The sequence below is a fragment of the Nothobranchius furzeri genome, chromosome 10 (assembly GCF_043380555.1).
Source record: "Nothobranchius furzeri strain GRZ-AD chromosome 10, NfurGRZ-RIMD1, whole genome shotgun sequence".
NCBI classification, from domain to species: domain Eukaryota; kingdom Metazoa; phylum Chordata; class Actinopteri; order Cyprinodontiformes; family Nothobranchiidae; genus Nothobranchius; species Nothobranchius furzeri.
In genome coordinates, this window is record NC_091750.1 from 65,999,090 (window position 1) to 66,016,940 (window position 17,851).

The following is a 17,851-nucleotide window of genomic DNA, read 5'->3' on the forward strand; positions in this document are numbered from 1 at the left end:
CCGCGCCTTTTATGTTACGACGTTCTTCACCAATACCATCACCAGTCGTAACAACGTTAAACGTGGGCGTGCTACAGCACGAAGGAATTCCGCTGTTTTCAGCCGCCGGGACGGCGTTCGATTCCTGCACCGGATTCCTCTCCTTGAGGAGTGCGACGGTGTGTCCACACTGTAGCCTGCTTGGACTCAAACAAGTGGCCTGTTTACTTCACAGTGTTGGAGCTGTCGTCTGGAGTTTTCATCGCCATTACCTACTTCCGTGTTTGTGCCACCAGTGTTCTGACTATCCGTGCTTCCTCGCCGAATTTTCCTACCAAAGCGCATTTGAACAGCTGATTCAGTCTGTCCAGGTTTACTGAAAATCGGTAGCTACTGTTAATTTATCTTATGAAAAAAGTGGAAAGTGTAAGAAGCAGTTTAGTCATTTCATAAACATTAATCCCTTAGTTGCTAAAAACATTTGAATATTCTCAGAACAATGACGATTTACCAACTACTTTCACCCATGTCGAGAAAGTGATTCATAAAAATGGAGATTTGTAAGACGTTAGCTCTTACCGTTCTATTTCTCTACCTAATCCTTTATTAGACAAATTAATCTCCATAGAACAAACATGCTTTTCCCTCAATACTTATAGTTATTTGTTTTAGGGATGCTCCGATCAGGTTTTAATCTGCCGATCACAGATACCGATCAGCCAAGAGGCCGATCGTGGCCGATCAGCCGATTACAGATACCAACTACATAGATTGGCTGTAAATTGTTCATTTAGCTATGGTGAGTTCTAATGCATGTGTTACATATTAATTCAGAAAAAAACATGGTTTTACTTCACTTCAAATTATGTAATATCAGTAACAATTTGTAAGTAATTGAAAACATTAAGGCTCTCTTTAGGCTACAAATAGTGCAAAAAAAGTCAATATATCTCACATCACCGCCCAAATCAAATTAAGTAACTAAGGATACATTCAGGTTCAAATGGAGTATGTATTCCTATTAACTGTAACTTACAAAATAAAAAATACCTGAGGCCATGAATGATCAAACTCTGTTTATTGTTATACCAAAAATGAAAGTGCTTACCATAATGTATAAAATAAACGTGACTGTTTCTCAAGGTAAATAAAATAGCCCATTTGTCACTTATAAAGTATAAAATAAATATGACTCTGTTTCTCAAGGTACCGGTAAATAAAATAGCACATTTGTCACTTTCTTATAATGTATAAAATAAATATGACTGTTTCTCAACGTAAATAAAATAGCCCATTTGTCACTCGAACAACATACAAATGGTCCTAAAGACCCTGAAACAGAAAACTAGCACAACTTAAAGTGCAACTGCTTTAAACAGGGAAACGTGTTAAACAGCATTTGTGTATGCTAAATATGTATGACTTGTTTGACTTGTTGAGAAGCATCAAGATTCTTTTTAATAAAGAGGAGCATCTCTGCTTTTTCAGTCATGAGTCTATTCCTGTGTTCATCTACAATGTTGGATGCAGCACTGAATAATCGCTCACTCTCTGCACTTGTGCAGGGTGCAGACAGGTAGGCTCGAGCTACTTTAGCAAGGTCTGGAAATCTCTCCTTATTAGTTTTCCAAGAATGCCAAAGGTGATGCACAAAGGTGATGAGATAGACGATCATCTCTGATGGTGCTGGTCCTGCTGGAGTGTCAGTGTGAGCCTGCCGTGGGGTTTCTTCTGCCAGGATTTTACCAAACATGGAGGATCCTGGTCGTGGCACTTTCTCTGCTGGTGGTCCTGTGTTGCTGGCTTCAGCTTCTTGGTTTGGGTCCCTCTGAGAGGCCTTTGTGATCAGACGAAGAAGCTGTCTGTGTGTCTCGATCTTCAGAGTAGAAATTGTCTTTGTACCTAGAATAGGGGTGGGGGGACATCACATTCATTTCTTATTAAACTTGTAGTTTCTGGCAACTTGAAAACAAAATAATTAACTATGGATAAGTAAATGCTTACATTTCAGCATTATTTATTTGATAATTTTCTCACCTTGGGTCTATGATGGTGGCCAAACTGTAGAGGCTCCTTTTCGATGTCAGCAAATCTTTTGGAGACTGCTTCCAGCAATGTGGCCTTAGTTGTATTCACACCATGATCTGCTGCAGCATCTTTGGCAAGTAGGCGCTTTAAAACCAGCACAGAGGGTATGACATCAGCAGCAGCAGCTGTTAAGCTCAGCATTGACACAGGACTGACATCTGAGCTCCAAATGTCACTTGTGAAACTCACAGATGATGAGACGCTTTCTTTAAGGAGTCCCTCGATGAAAGAATACACTGTCTGGTGGAGCTCTGGAAGGGCTACGTCGGCGAGATATTTACGTCCCGGTAGCATGTAGCGGGGTTCCAAGTGGGTTAGTAGTCGGCGGAATCCGGCGTCTTCCACAACTGAAAAAGGCTGGTTGTCTAGTCCAATAAACTCGATGATTTTACAGGTAATTTGCTTAGCCTTTTGACTGTCACGCTCATATGGGCGAGTGTTTCCAAGCGTCGGCTGCGTTAGCTGCCGTCTGACTGTGGCTGCATTAGCATTAGCTGGCTTCTTTTCATTGTCTGCGGTGAGCCTCAAAAACTCACCATGCTCCGCCAAGTGTTTAGTCTTTGAATGTCGGATCAAATTCGCTGTGTTGAATTTTTTTGAAGTGCTTCCTCCGCGGGGTATGTTTTCGTTGCAAGTGCTGCAAGATGCAAACTTAATATCACTCTCGCACACGGTAAAGAAGTTCCACACGGCAGACACGTTTGTCTTTGCGGGTTTGCCGCCACGCGCATGTACACTAAGCGGGGACAAGCGGGAGGGTGAACTACAGCGCCTCTACCAGCCGGGAAGAGTAGGCGCCAGTGCCAGATCGGGAATGAAAGGCAGTGATCGACGATCACAGGTCACACACTTTTGCAGGAAAATCGTGCCGATGATTATCTGTGGCCGATCAATCGGAGCACCCCTAACGGAAACAGCTTTATTGAAAGTGTCCAGTGACATTATGATGGCTGCTGATTCTGGAAAACGCACTGTTCTGGTGCTCTTGGACCTTTCTTCAGCCTTCGATACAGTTGATCATCAGGTTTTGCTGATGAGACTGAGGGACCAAATTGGACTATCAGGGACAGTCCTTCAGTGGTTCTCCTCTTATTTATCAGAACGTAGCTTTAGTGTTACAGCAAACCAAATAAGGTCAGAATCTGCAGAATTGTTGAGTGGAGTGCCCCGAGGCTCCATCCTGGATCCTGTTCTTTTCTTGTTGTATTTGACCACTTTGGGTAAGATCTTTCAAAGGTTTAGTGACGTTTCATTCCACCTATTTGCTGATGACACTCAGCTAAACTGCTCTTTTAGCAGTCTGAGCTGAATAAGTTACTCTTTGCTCCATTGTTTAGTGGAGATAAAGAAATGGCTTATTGAAAATTCCCTGCAGCTAAATGCTAACAAAACAGAAACTCTGGTTGTTGCCCCTGTTGGTTCTGTCCCGGAGATTAAGCAGTATCTGGGTGATTTGGGCCGATCTGTGAAGTTAAGCCTTAGAAATTTAGGAGTCATCTTTGACAGTGAAATGTCTTTTGTGCAGCACTGTAAGCAGCTAACGAGAAACTGCTTTTTTCAACTAAGGAACATCTCGAAGATTAGACGTGTGGTGTCAAGAAATGATATGGAGCTCCTCATTCATGCCTTTGTGTCATCCCATTTAGACTATTGTAATAGTTTATTTTCCAGTCTGAACACGAAGGAGCTCCATTGTCTGCAACTAGTGCAGAACTCTGCTGCAAGAATCCTTAAGCGCACGAATAGGAGGTTTCACATATCCCCCATCCTAAAGGAACTTCATTGACTTCCTGTGTCTTTTAGGTTTAAGTTTAAGATTTTGTTTTTGGTTTTCAGAGTCCTGCATGGACAAGCTCCCTCCTATATTAGAGAACGGATCCAACCCTACACCCCTATGCAGGCTCGGAGGAATGGGGATCTTAATCTGCTTAAAGTTCCTCACACTTACTATTTTACTAGAGGTGACCGTTCATTTGAAGCTGTAGCTCCTACGCTCTGGAATAACCTACAGGAATCTACCATATTTCCCGTTTGAGTTTTCTGACAATAACAAACCGCCTAGCTGTGGGTTTCTGCCTGCCAAGATGGCGCCACTTCGATTTGAACTGTTGCATGCCGGTAGAAGTGACTTCAACTCCCGGAGCTCTATACAAATAAAGTTTACTTACTTTCTTACTTGGATCTCGCAGTTAACCCCATCCAAGTGCTTGACTGCCCTCCACCCCCCACGTGCACTTCTCTCCCCCCGTTCTCATTAGCTTCTGTATGGCAGACATCAGCATGCATAAGATACCCACCAGGAGAACATCATTTTATTCATCTCCATCATACCGTACCAGACTGGGATGATAAAAAGCAGAAATCAAGAGATGGATTTTATGTCAGCTATCCTAAGAACTTAACTATGTTCTGTGTTGGGCCTCATTTTCCATTCAGACAGCTCCCAGATGACCCAGAAGAACTGTACTTTTAATTTTTCTGTCAGCTCTTCTTGGTTTTTGCCTTCATTTCCTCCTTTGTGGATGTTTCTGTTGGATGTTTATGAGGTTTTCCACAAACAATATACCATCAGATCACAGTCCAGCCTTTGTGGTGGCCAGTCATTTGTTTATTTATAATTTTATAAATTAATTTTAGCTAGGTACTTTATCGTTATTATAAAGGGGCCATATAATGGAAAGTCCACTTTTTGGAGCTTTTTGCCATGCGTGTGATGTTATTTCCTCATGAAAAAAATACCCCAAACCTGTTTTTGGCAGCATTCATGCATTATCCTTTTTCAGTTGCAAATTTTTATTTTTATTTTGAAAATCCTGTCAAGCGTGAAGCTGATCTCGTCTGTAACAGACTTGGTATTAACGTGGTTAGAGCGCTAGACTGGGATGCAGTTTTGCGCAGGTTTGCATCCCAGTCTGAGCAAGGCAGCTTTATTTATATAGCACATTTCATACACAAAGGCAATTGAATGTGCTTTCCAATCAGCGATAACAGCAGGAAAATTTAAATCAACATGACAGCACAATTAAATACACACACATTAAATTTAGATAAAAACAGCATAAAGAAAACGACAAATTTAAAGGGTTAGCTGTTAGAGTGAGGAAGGTGCTGTATAAGAAATAGTCATTTAAAGGCCGATGGATACATGAAGGTTTTGATTTAAAAGTTACTAGAGTCTGTGCACATCTGAGGTTATGAGGAAGGTGAGCCCATCTTTGTGCAGCAACGTAGCAGAAAGCAGCGTCATCCTGTTTGGTTCTGATCCAGCTAAGCTGTTTCTTAACGATCTCCGAGCTCTGCTGGGCATATGTACAGGAAGGAGATCCAACATGTATTCTGGCTCCATGCCATTAAGTGATTTATAAACTAGTAGAAGTACTTTGAAATCAATACTGTATAGCAGTAACTTTTTTCTTCTTTTGTTTTCAGCTACAATTGACGATATGTTTTCAACCCTTTATCAGTAAACTGCTTAAAAAGGAAAGACTAATCTGTATTTTTTGTTACTTTATTTGTTTATTTAACCAGTGTGAGTGAGAAAAGGCTGCTTGGAAATGACCGAAGATGTTTAGAGACACAACATTTTTGCACAAAATAAAACTAAAATATAAAAACATGAAATTTGCTTCAGTTGGCTAAATAAATTACCACCGACACCACTGGGATTCAAACCCACGTCAGCACATGGCGGCTTAACCACTGGACTACCATAGCAGCTAACTCGCCCATTGAAATGAAGCATTTTATTTACGGGTATAAATTCAGGCTGATGGTAACTCTTTCGAGACAAAATACATCTCAATAGTGCTAACGGTAATATTTGATCATATACTGTGCCCACCTTTGCCCTCAAAGGTTTAAAGTAGCATGAGAAAAAGAAATCCTCATCAGTCCCTAGAAGACGGGAAAGGAGCTCATTTCCTGGCTGCTCCAGGTGCTTCTGTACATTTGCTGTTGCTTCCAAATGGCAGATGAGATAACTGCAGTAGTTGGGGGTCAGTTGAGTTTTTGTCCGTTTTCTTGAGGCTTGTCAGTGTGCTGTCCAAACCTCGTCTTCAGACTCTGACTATGGCCGCTTCTCTGCTGTCACTTGCTGCAGCGTGTCCTCCCTTGGGGTGAAATAGGCAGCCAGAGACTCGCCTACTGTTTTTTTTATAAACCTCAGTACTCTTTCTTTTTTACCAGGAGACATAATGTGCAGATTTAAGCTTACACACTGGGTTGCGAATAGTGCAGATGCCCACATGCACACACTCACATACCAGGCCTTGAGGCAACAGCTTTGTGATGCATACCGGAGTAACGATATTCATTACCAGGTGACATTTTCTTTGTTTACATCTCATTCCAGTGATGCATGGATGAATGTTTTATGGGGCTGTGTGCACAGAACAGTGTTCAGTAGCTTCTCTGTTAAAAAACACACTAGTCAAGGTAAGACAGCTTTATTTGTAAAGTCCGTTTCATACACTGAGGCACTTCAATGTGTTTTTCTATACAACAGAAGGTCTCCTCTTTGCAGAGGACGAACAGAAACACAAAATGTTAATTTAGAAGATGCAAACTACTGTTTTGCAAGTGCCGTTGTCTAATTTGCAACTGTTGTTAAATCAAGTGCATGTGGTGCATAGTTTAGCAGAGCCGTGCAATTAATACAATTTCTGTTTTGGCTCCAAGCCATCACAAAAACGATGTAATTGACAGAAAACAATTAAAATCAATTGATCACATTTCTCTTTGCAAGCATGCACTTATTTTGGCAGGCCTCCACTCATTCCAAAGGCTAAACTTGGACATGTTTTATGATGATAAAAAAAAATCAGCAGAAGTAAAGATGGCAGAGCTCAGTGAAAACTCCCTGGTTTTGATTGAGGTGCTTAAAACATTATTTGTCTTTCTATATTTTATGTGAAAAATAGTGTAAGTGTAGGTACGAATTCTTAATTCCACTGTCAACACATTTTTAAATAAAATGTAATTGCATATTATAATGGTTCTAGTGTGATTTTGATGTTAGTAGTCTCCTTAACCCTCCCACTGTCCTGTCGGGTGACCCCTCCAGGAAAGGTGACCGTTGAGCAGGGTTGATGGTTTATCCCTTGAGGTCCACATAGCAGGGGTGAGGTGATGCACACTTCTCACCCCTGCTATGTGGACCTCAAGGGATAAACAATCAACCCTGCTCAATGGTCACCTTTTCTGGAGGGGTCACCCGATTGGACAGTGGGAGGGTTATAATGTGATTTCTGTATTTTTTAGGATTTACATAATCCAAAATTTTTTGCAAACAGTTTAAACTAAGTTTTTTCAAGGCCAAACCAATTAATGATCTTAATTTATGTTTTTGCATTTCTTCTCTTAAGAATAACCCCTTAAGGATTAAAAACTTTAGTGAAGTGCACTCAGATCATAATATAAAGTCTAGAGCGCTCTGCAGTCATGTTGTCTGTGCATGTTCACTTTGATGCTCTTATTTTGATGAGGCACACCTGCGATAAAGGAAGTGATAATATTATTATGTTTAATTAACAAGATTTTAGCACAGGGCACATTTGTTGGGATTATTATTTATTAATCAAATATAGCTGTTTTTGGCGTTCTGGTTTGGTCCTGCTGGTTTTATTGTCTATATGGGTCGCCACCAAGGAGTGAAGGAGCTCGTCAGCTGATTTCATGTCCCCTGGATCATCTTTTACCTGGTAGTGATATTGTTGCTGGGTAAGGAATCGGACCTCGTGGCTAGACCTCCCTCTAGCTTCTCAGCATGACTCGCTATCTTTTATTTTTTTCCAAAGGATCCTAAAAGAGCCCAGAATAAAATTCCCTCTGTGTGTATGAGCTGCTGCTCTTATTTTGTTATATAAAATTCTGTAGGAGTAAAAAGCAGAAGCTGACCCTGAGCCAGCTGACTCTAAAATAAATAAAAAAATTGATCTTCATCAGCAGAACCTTCTTTAAATCCTTTCAGATTCTGGAGATCACCCAACCTCCTCCTCTCCGGGTGCCTGCATCAAAGTTTCTTTTTGTAGCATCCAGGGTGGTGAAGGAGAGACTCTCCAGCCTTGCTGCTGTCATCATCAATAGACGGATAACATTCGTGTTTTTCTATAATAAACTGACCTTCATGGATTTCAAGAAGAATCCAAGGCTTGACCTGGCTGAGAAAATTGACATCACCTGAAGGAAAGAAAGTGACCGATTTATGTTTAATGTTTTTTTCATTATTCCTACTTTTACTTGGTAAACATTAGGTACAATAGGCTTGTTGCCATTGTCAGAACTTAAGGTAATTTTACCGGACTTTCACAGAGTGCTTGTGTCTCCATTTCACTGAAATTGGAAGAGTTGCTTAAAAATTGCTGTTTCTAAACTCCCAACACTGAGAAATGCTGTAGAACAGGGGTGTCCAAACTTTTTGCAAAGAGGGCCAGATTTGGTAAGGTGAAAATGTGTGTGTGTGTGTGTGTGTGTGTGTGTGTGTGTGTGAGGGGGGTGGGGGTGGGGGGGGGGGGGGGACTATTCAGCCTGACATTCTTTGAACCATTAACATTAAATACAAATGAACTTTTTTTGGATTTTTTTAAATTGCAAATGGCATACTTTTACTTTTACTTTTTTTTCCATTAAAGTAGTGGTAACAGCCTCCTCAGAGTCTTACTCCACCCACATTTCATATTTGAAAAATGCGGCCCAAAGAGGCGTTTCCTGTAAGACCGAGAAGGCGGAGCTACGGCCGTGATTGACATACTGAAATTTGAATACAGATGGCGACGGAGAGCGACACTAGTTCAGAGCAGTCATTCGAGGTGGAGGACTTTTCCCCACCTTCTTCCCCAGAGGATAGGGAGGAGGGCTTATTGGGGGAAGCAAGCGGTCCTGAACCGTATCTTTTTGAGCCACTAGCTCGTGAGTTGTCAGAGGTCCCTAGAGTCGAGCCAGCAGGAGTATCAAGGCATCTAATGGGTCCAGTCTCTGAGTGGTAAGTAGCTTTTAGCCACAGCTAGCTATATTTAGCTTAGCTAAAAGTAATATTGTATGACTGCCTCAACAGGTGCACCTGCGGCCACTGCACATCATTGTCTGCTAGAGAAAATGTGTGCTGCAGAGAAACGCCCAAGGTATAAAAATAAAAGTACCCCACCATGAGAAAAGCATTCTGTAATGTACACATTTGTTACACAATCACTAACATCATACTAATATTGAACTCTTATAGCCCTGATATCAGTTGTTCTGTCATAGGTAATGCTCAGGTGTCAGCAGGTGGGTGTAACCTCCTGCACAACAGAGCATCCTGGTTTTGAGGCTGTTGCTCTGAATCCCTACATGTTGCAGGCAGTTTATGGCACCTTTCTGCAACTCTATGGGGAGATGCAGGAGACTACGCTCAACAGGTAAGACAACTGTCAAATTACTTTTTTTATGAATACTTTATAACTCATACCACCTCTTTCTCAGCTGTTACAGACATCTGGCGTACCGGAATGTGGTCAGGTGGTGTTGGGGTTACCTGGGACAACACGTTCGTGTTGTGATCCCGTCATGCGCTGTCTCCAGAATAAGGCAGGAGTTCCCAGAAGACGGTGCATACAAAGGATTCCTCCCTCCTCTGAACTAATATATATTTTTTGGATTAAATAAATGTTATAATATATATTTCCTGTATTGATTCCTGTCCATAAAAAGCTGCATAAATCACAAAACGGTAAATGCACTTCTTTACACTTTGACATTATTTATATATACACACATATAGCCACACACTTTTCAAATGAGCTCTTACAACAGTAAGGTTCTAATTCGGGGTTAATGCTGCTGTAACAAGTGAGTTTACACCTTGTGTGATTAATGAAGTCTATTCTAGAGCAGGTTCAATTAGGTAAAAATGAATGATAATTTAATAAATGTGATATATGTATTTATACACATCAAAATATCAATATAATTGTATTTAAAAAGACACAGTTGCGCTTTAAAGATAACATTTATTATAGCTACTACTAAGACAATGTTAGATTACAATCTGATCATAACTTTCATGATTTTTGACAAAACTAAACCACAAGTAGAGATTCTGGAGCCATGTGAGGAGAGGTTGGGCCAACAGTGATGTTTCATAGGTTCCTTAGACTGGAGGTAGCTTTCACTGTGATGACAAACGTGGAGATGGATCCCGGGAGCACAGGTTTTTCTGTTACAAGATCAGGAGGCTCTAAGGAAAAAGTAATATTAGTATGACTAGTATGACTTACAAAAGCAAGACTGGTGAGTTTTGCTATGTTACATACGGCCAAGATTTTCAAGTTGTATGGGAGCCACAGAGCAGAAAGGTTGTAGAGATCAATAGACATCTGGGAGGTGGACAGCATGAGTCACGAGTGGATGAGCATAAAGATCCATAATGACGACAGGTAACTCCTCTGTCGTACAGTGGTGTGCAGCCTGGCTGAAGAGGAGAGAAGGAAAAAACACACAGAGTAGAATACTAACTAATAATTACAATCTCTTGTTGTGTAGCTCACCTTACGTGCACTTTAAAACCTGGACCTATGCCTGCTCACAGCATCCCGTTTATCTGGTCTTTGGAACTGGGCAGAGCGGTTCTGGAACCGGAATTTTGTCCGAGTACTCCTGATATGGGAGAGGATCCACCACCACAGAGTCGAACAGCAGGTCCATAAGCTTGTGCACATATACTGGAAAAGGGTTTTCAGTATTACAATAGCTCTCCATGACCATCATTTTGGTTTTATCATACAATATATGACATACATGAGGTTGGATTGGTCTTCAGGGCTCTCACTGTGTAGTCTCCATGTTTGTACTTTGGGTACACTCCAGCATATCTCAGCTCACCAGTTGCTGTTGCTGCATGTGAGCGTGCTGCATTTTCATTATAGTGCATTGCAGCAATTTGTAATCTGAAATAATCAAATAAACAAACCATGTAGATTTGAGGCAAAATTCTACATTTCATGCTAAAATTTAAACAATTAGAGGCATTAATTTGACCATTTGTTGTATTCATTACCTAGACAGCATTCCTTTGAAGGAGAAGACCTGACTTTTTGGAGTAAATCTGATGATGAGACTGTGGAAAGCCTCCAAGGTGGATGTGTGGTACTGAGGGCTTATCTTCTCTATGTCCTTCACAAACCGTGGAGCTAACAGAATGGCAGTGAGCTTCTCACATGATGCTGTGCCTACGTAGAAAATGTTAATTACAAAAATTACAATTTGATCAACTTTAGAATGTTGCTATTATTTCATTGAGAAAAAGTTACCCATAGCTGACATTTTTAGATGACAAATGTATGAAAGAGTGACTAATAGTGCTGTAGACAGGTGTGGTCATTACTTACGGCATTTTAGTACATATTATGTCAATTATGGCTGTTCTGCCTAAAACCATGAGTTGTGTGGCGCACTCTTTTGTTTAAATTTCTGCACAGCATTTTATTCTTAGTAATTAATTGCTGTTGGCCAAATGGTGGTGTGTGACCTTAGCAGCTACATGTGACGTCTGTAACTCTCATGCTCCAAAAATATTTCTCCATGTTGAAGGAGGTGAAGACAAATATTCTGTTGTGGGGTGACATGTTCTAAATGTAAAGAAACCAAACAGTAAAGGCTCAGCTGTAATGAGTACATGCTACACTTACTTGGCTTGAGCCACTGTCTTGCCTGTTCTCCATCCAGAGGTGCATGCAGACAGCTAGGGAACAGGGCGTTGTCATGGCTGTGCACATTTTTGATGTGGTTGGCAACTGAAGTCCACTTTGCTACTGCCTCCTGTCCTGAGGAGGAACTGGATGCTGACCAGTAGAGGTGGTTCACCACACTTTGCTTCCACAGTCTCACATCCTGGGTCGTCTTTCTCTTCCCCAGCTCTTCGATTTTCTTACCAATTCCTGGAGAGCCAAATAGACCCACATTTAAAATAGAAAAAAAATCCTGTAATATTCACTATATACATCCCCAAAGATGACCTTTTCCCATGTGCCGGGGGTCAAAGTAGTGACTGATTTCCTTTTCTTCCTCCCGCAAATACTCCTGCACCCATGTGTGGCGGTCTGTCACAACTTGCTGCACATCGACCCCCCTCTCCAAAAGTGTGCTCAGACTTCTCACAAATCCCTCCTTCTCCATTCGCACACTATTTCCAACTTCATTGCTCTGAAAATAAACATAATTCTCCATTGAACTGTGAATAATTAACCATGAAATGCATTGGAATCATCAGGTAACGTTGTACCTGTACAAGTTGGATATCAATAACTTTGTTTCTTTTGAGATCCATCATGGTGTAGCTGCCATATATGGCTGAGTGTCCTTCAAGAAATGCAAGTTATTACTTAATTTACATTTGATAGCAAAGGAATAAAATAAATAAATTTAAACATATTCACCAGGTGAATCAGCTCGCATGTCACCACCAAGAGTCACAGGTCCAGATTCAGTAGCCTCCTGGATGATATCAGCTTGCTCTAGCTGCCACTGCCAGCTCACTGTTGGAATTAACAGCTTTGCCTGATGCCGATAGAATGACTGCTTGGACAGTCCCTGCACATTGAAGGCACCCAGGAACTAAAATATGAAAAGTTACGTCATGAAATGAGAGACACACAGACCTTATCAAAACTAACCTAAACATTTTTGGCCTATTCCTTAGAAATCTGGCTAAATGATGAGCCTGTGAAAAGGACAGCAGCACAGAGCTGGAGGTTTCCTGCTGGGATGCTGTTCACCATAGGCTGACTGGACCACTCATTGTAGTGCTCACAGCATGAACACCGTTGTGTCACACGGAGCAGTGTGCCGACTGTTGTCGTGTTCACAACACAACGACCGGTACAAACGGGACACCTTCTGAACAGCCCCAGCAACTGTTTCTCATGAACAATGTACTTCTTGTCCTTTTGTGGATGGACCTCAGTGAAAGAGCTGTATAGAACACATACATTTATATATATGGTCATAACTAAAAAATTCTAAAATGTTATAATTTTTTTTTACCTTGAACAGTTCACTGAGCTTGCACTGTCATTGAGGTGGAAGCTGGGATCAACAACAGACACCTCATATCGTGGTCTTTTCAGGGGTGTGGACGCAGCTCTGGGACTTTGTGGAAGATGAATTTCCGTCACGGTCCCTGTGTCACAAGACACATTGCGGCTGGGAGCTCTAAACTGTGTGGCTATGTAAAATACAAAGAAGCAGCACATTTATAAATGTTTAAAATAGCATAAAATCACGTGTAACAATAATCTGCAAAAAAAATAAAAACTAGAAGGTGATAATAAAATGTTTACATAGAAGATTATTAAAAATAATTCACCTTTGCTACGTCGATAAGGCTTTACATGAGCCTGGACAAGTGCATTTTTGCAGATTACTAAATCAGTCTGACAGCCAACGTCTTGGGTAGATTTAGCCTGAAAAAAAAATAGAAGCACATTGTTGTTGGAGTTTATAAAGTCATATAATATACAAAAGAAACTGTCCGAAATATATATATAGGCGCTTTATAACATTCCTAGTGTGTGATCGTTATTATAACGTAAAAGTCAGTCACATATGATGTGAAGAACCTGAAATGCGACCTTCTGAACAGAATTCCTTACAGAACCGGGTCACGCTGTGCTGGATTTCACGCTGTAATGCTGTCTGTCAACTAGTGCTGCGTTAGAGCCACTGCAGAATTACCGACTGACACAAAAACAACCCGAATTTTCTCCGAGCCTGACAGTAATAGTCAAGTGGACCTTTTTGTCGGCCAGGGCTTTGAGAAATGTTCCGATTCGCCGCTGATTCTAACCTTACATCCCGTTCCACATTTTGTGAACTTGGCAAATTAGCCCGAAGGCAGTGCAGGCTGATATTAGCTAAATGGAGTGAACCACGTCTCTCAAACTTTGCATTTAGGAAGGGAATTGTCTTTAGAAGATGTTAAAACTTTTATTTAGCTTACTCACCTCAGACTGGAGCCCGCCATGGTGGGGGAGCAGAGTCGGTGGGCTGCATCTAATTCGTGGAAGAGCCACGGTGGGCACGGCCTCCCTCTTCAAACGGAGACGTGCAGAATAACCCAGTTCAAACTCCATCATGTTGGCGAAGGAATCGCGGGTAAAATGCTGGTTGCAGACTACAGCACCAGGCGGGAGCTGACTGTTTTCCAGTACACCGATTGCGCGCAACCACTGGCGCCTAATTTCTAAGTCCAGTGGAAAGGAGTGCAACCCCACAGAGCTACCACAACCAACTACACTACACCTTTTAACCATACTAACACTATATGGAACACTAAACCTGAATTACTTTCCTAATAAAACTAACAGCTAAACACTAACTAAACTACAATATCTAACAGCCAAGCTAACACTAAATAAGTATGTATAACACTAAAAGCTATGCTAAAGACTAGAATATGCTAATGATATATGCTAATGCTGAACTACCGCTGACCTCCTACACTCGCATGCAAATCCAACTCCCAACTCGCCACAAGGCGTGGCCGAGACTCTCGTTGCTTTATAACTTTGCCACAAGAGCTGCTACGTAGTACTCTACTGGTTTACGTAGTATCTTACTCTTTAGCCATTGGCTAAAATTTATTCAAAATGTGTCAAATTCTGTGTTTTAAGCTGAAGGTGGCGCATTACTGTGGTTTTTAGGCTGAATAATAAATTTTTAAAGAAAATGCACCAAAATGCTAAAATAATGAATACACACATTTAAAACACTATTAGACACTCATTTATACAGTTCATCAGCAAAAAAAAGTTAATTTAGACGTTACTTGCTCTTTAAGTTTTTACCGAAATCACAAACCACAAAAAATGAAGAAAACTATCAAGGATATCTAAGTTCATGTGAAACATTACATATTATTCACTATTATATGCTCACTGTAAACAAAACTCAAAACAGTGATCACAGCATATTTAAACTGTGATTTTGACCATCACAAAACAAATTATTAACCGAGATTTAAGAATTTATTCAACTCAGAGGACTTAACAAATATCTTGCCTGCACTAATGTGAAGGGTGATACTGGGATCTTGACTGCAGTATGTAGTCCAGGTCTGGCTCAAGAGCAGTGGTTTTGATGCGTAAGACATCACGCAGGTGAGAGTCCCTCAGTCTCGTCCTCATGCGGCTCTTGTTAATGTTCATAACGGAGAATGTCTTCTCACACATGTATGTGGAGCCAAACAAGCTCAGCATTTTCTTAGCAAATGTCCGAACTGCTTGGAACCTACCTTCATCCAGCTGGCGGTAGAAGTTGACAAGAGGGAGCTGTTGGTGCCGACTGCGATGCTCAGCGTCACACTGCAGCTCAATGAGCTCCAGCTGCAGGTGGTCTGGAGCGTCATCAGGATCCATGGAGAAAGGTCCTTTTCAATAGCTGCAAAGAAATGTGCGGTATTGGGCTGCGCCTGTGACAGGTGCCTTTGGAAAAGTAGCAGCTTGGTCCGAAAGGCTTTGATGTGCGAATACAGTTGGCTTACCACTGCATTCTGCCCTTGAAGGCTTGTGTTCAGTGCATTCAGATGTCACGTTATGTCAACTAAAAATCCCAAATCAGCCAGCCACACAGGATCATTTAATTATGGCATGGGTTGTCCCTTTTTTTTCAAGAATTGTCCAATTTCCTCCCTGAGAGAGAAGAAGCGCTGCAGTGCAGACCCCCGACTGAGCCATCTTACGTCGTTGTGATACAAAACATCTCCGTATTCAGCCTGGATGTCGAGAAGAAACTGTTGAAACTGACGGTGGCACAGCGCTTTGGAGCGAATATAATTAATAGCCTTTATCACGGATTTCATAACATTAGCATACTTCATATATTTGGCACAGAGAACTTCTTGATGAATAATACAGTGGAGTTTAATAGCGCTGCCTCCTCCTTCACTGACTGTTACACACAAGGGTTGATAATCCACTCCGCTCGCCAGCCATGGCAGGTGCGCCGTCCGTAATAATCCCGGTGACTTTATTCCACTGTAGTTTCATGTCATCTACGGCGGAACAAAGAGAAACAAATAAATCTGTTCCTCTTGTTTGGCCCTTCAGACTCTGGAGGTCCAGAAGCTCTTCACTCACGTTCATGTCATTGTCCACTCCTCTCAAAAAGTTCAGTAACTGAGCGGTGTCGGATGCATCCGTGCTTTCATCGCAGGCTAACGAGAAAAAGTCAAACTCAGTTCCTTTTGCCTCTAACTGTCTCTTAATATCTGATGAAAAGTCTTCAATTCTCCATACCACAGTGTTACGAGCCAGGCAAATATCGGCAAACTCTTGCTTCTTGGCGGGACAGATTTTCTCAACAGTTTTCATCACACAGTCTTAATAAATTCACCCTCAGTGAAAGGTTTGCAGTGCTTTGCAGTCAGCGTTGCCACCTGGTAAATTGCATTTGTGGCATTTTCATTTGAGTCACGGGCTCTTGTGAAAAGCGCTGCTGTGCCGTTAAAACAGCAAAACAGCTTCCAGTTGCTTCACTTTTTCACCGCGTTCGTTCCCAGTTAGCTTGTCGTAGCTAGCATGTTTCGTCTGGTAGTGCCTCTTGATGTTGAGTTCCTTGAAAACAGCCACAGTCTCTTGGGAAATTAGGCAGACACAGTTGTTTCGTATTTCAGTGAAAAAATAATCCAATTTCCACCTGTCCTGGAAGCGGCGGCCCTCGCAGTACTTTCCGTTTTTGTTTACAGTCGCCATGTTAGAAATGGACGCGGCTGAAACAATCACGCAAGGCCAAGGGTCACGGCAGCCAGGGTGCGGCCACAGGGCTACTGCCATCTTCTGGTGAAAAGAAAAATAGCACTTTTGTACACGTGTATTTTATACTGTGGTCAACAGTGTGGTGGGCCGCATATTATTGATTTTATGATAGAGGCCGCGGGCCGGTAAAAATTTGACCACAGGCCGCATTTGGCCCGGGGGACGGATTTTGGACATGTCTGCTGTAGAATAACCCCCACGACGACAAAACAATTTACTTGCTTTGTTGTCTGACAGAACACTGTAAAAAAAAACAGCGCTTCTTCTGGTTATAGAACATAGAATTCAGTCCAAAACACCATCTACTGCTAAAATATACATTTTATCCTAGAAAAACCTTACTGAGTTAAACAGAGTTAAACCTAAACATGCTGGATAATGGCCCTCAAGGCCCGGGGTTGAATAGCTCTACATATCGTAAGCTTAGACATACCACCATGCATCTTTATGTCCCAACCCACTTCAATGTCGGTGATATAAAAATGTTGGTTGCATTAATGCAAATAACAGAACAATGCTAGCCTTAGCTACTGCTAACTCTATCCCGAGGTACTACCTACTCTATCCTGAGCTACTGCTAACTCTATCCTGAGCTACTGCCAACTATATCCTGAGCTACTGCCAACTCTAGCCTGAGCTACTGCCAACTCTAGCCTGAGCTACTGCCAACTCTAGCCTGAGCTACTGCCAACTATATCCTGAGCTACTGCTAACTCTATCCTGAGCTACTGCCAACTCTATCCTGAGCTGCTGCCAACTATATCCTGAGCTACTGCCAACTCTATCCTGAGCTACTGCCAACTCTATCCTGAGCTACTGCCAACTATATCCTGAGCTACTGCTAACTCTATCCTGAGCTACTGCCAACTATATCCTGAGCTACTGCCAACTATATCCTGAGCTACTGCCAACTCTAGCCTGAGCTACTGCCAACTATATCCTGAGCTACTGCCAACTCTATCCTGAGCTACTGCCAACTATATCCTGAGCTACTGCCA

At 41.7% G+C, this 17,851-nt stretch overlaps 3 protein-coding genes across 6 annotated transcripts in view; 2 read left to right on the top strand and 1 right to left on the bottom strand.

Annotated features, from left to right (window-relative positions):
• camkk1a (calcium/calmodulin-dependent protein kinase kinase 1, alpha a) overlaps positions 1-17,851 on the top strand; it is a 96,071-nt gene that overhangs the window by 23,037 nt on the left and 55,183 nt on the right. The window lies entirely within an intron of this gene.
• LOC129152460 (P2X purinoceptor 7-like) lies at positions 8,575-9,721 on the top strand. Its single transcript, XM_054730906.2, has 4 exons — positions 8,575-9,046; positions 9,119-9,185; positions 9,310-9,461; positions 9,526-9,721. The coding sequence occupies exons 1-4, from the start codon at positions 8,832-8,834 to the stop codon at positions 9,683-9,685; spliced, it is 594 nt and encodes a 197-aa protein (XP_054586881.2). The 5' UTR covers positions 8,575-8,831; the 3' UTR covers positions 9,686-9,721.
• Positions 12,609-14,537, bottom strand: LOC139072263 (uncharacterized). The gene is made up of 4 exons (XM_070555920.1): positions 14,043-14,537; positions 13,406-13,502; positions 13,084-13,264; positions 12,609-13,011 (listed from the first exon to the last, which is right to left on the bottom strand). Exons 1-4 carry the CDS (start codon positions 14,349-14,351, stop codon positions 12,729-12,731), a joined length of 870 nt encoding a protein of 289 aa, XP_070412021.1. The 5' UTR covers positions 14,352-14,537; the 3' UTR covers positions 12,609-12,728.

Excerpts from the sequence above, each read along its gene's own strand:
- LOC129152460 (XM_054730906.2), top strand. The coding sequence starts at position 8,832 with ATGGCGACGGAGAGCGACACTAGTTCAGAGCAGTCATTCGAGGTGGAG. Across the intron at positions 9,047-9,118 it reads ATGGGTCCAGTCTCTGAGTG|GTGCACCTGCGGCCACTGCA; the intron begins GTAAGTAGCTTT and ends CTGCCTCAACAG. Across the intron at positions 9,186-9,309 it reads GCTGCAGAGAAACGCCCAAG|GTAATGCTCAGGTGTCAGCA; the intron begins GTATAAAAATAA and ends GTTCTGTCATAG.
- LOC139072263 (XM_070555920.1), bottom strand. The coding sequence starts at position 14,351 with ATGGTTAAAAGGTGTAGTGTAGTTGGTTGTGGTAGCTCTGTGGGGTTG. Across the intron at positions 13,503-14,042 it reads ATGGCGGGCTCCAGTCTGAG|GCTAAATCTACCCAAGACGT; the intron begins GTGAGTAAGCTA and ends TTTTTTTTTCAG. Across the intron at positions 13,012-13,083 it reads AGCTCAGTGAACTGTTCAAG|CTCTTTCACTGAGGTCCATC; the intron begins GTAAAAAAAAAT and ends TGTTCTATACAG.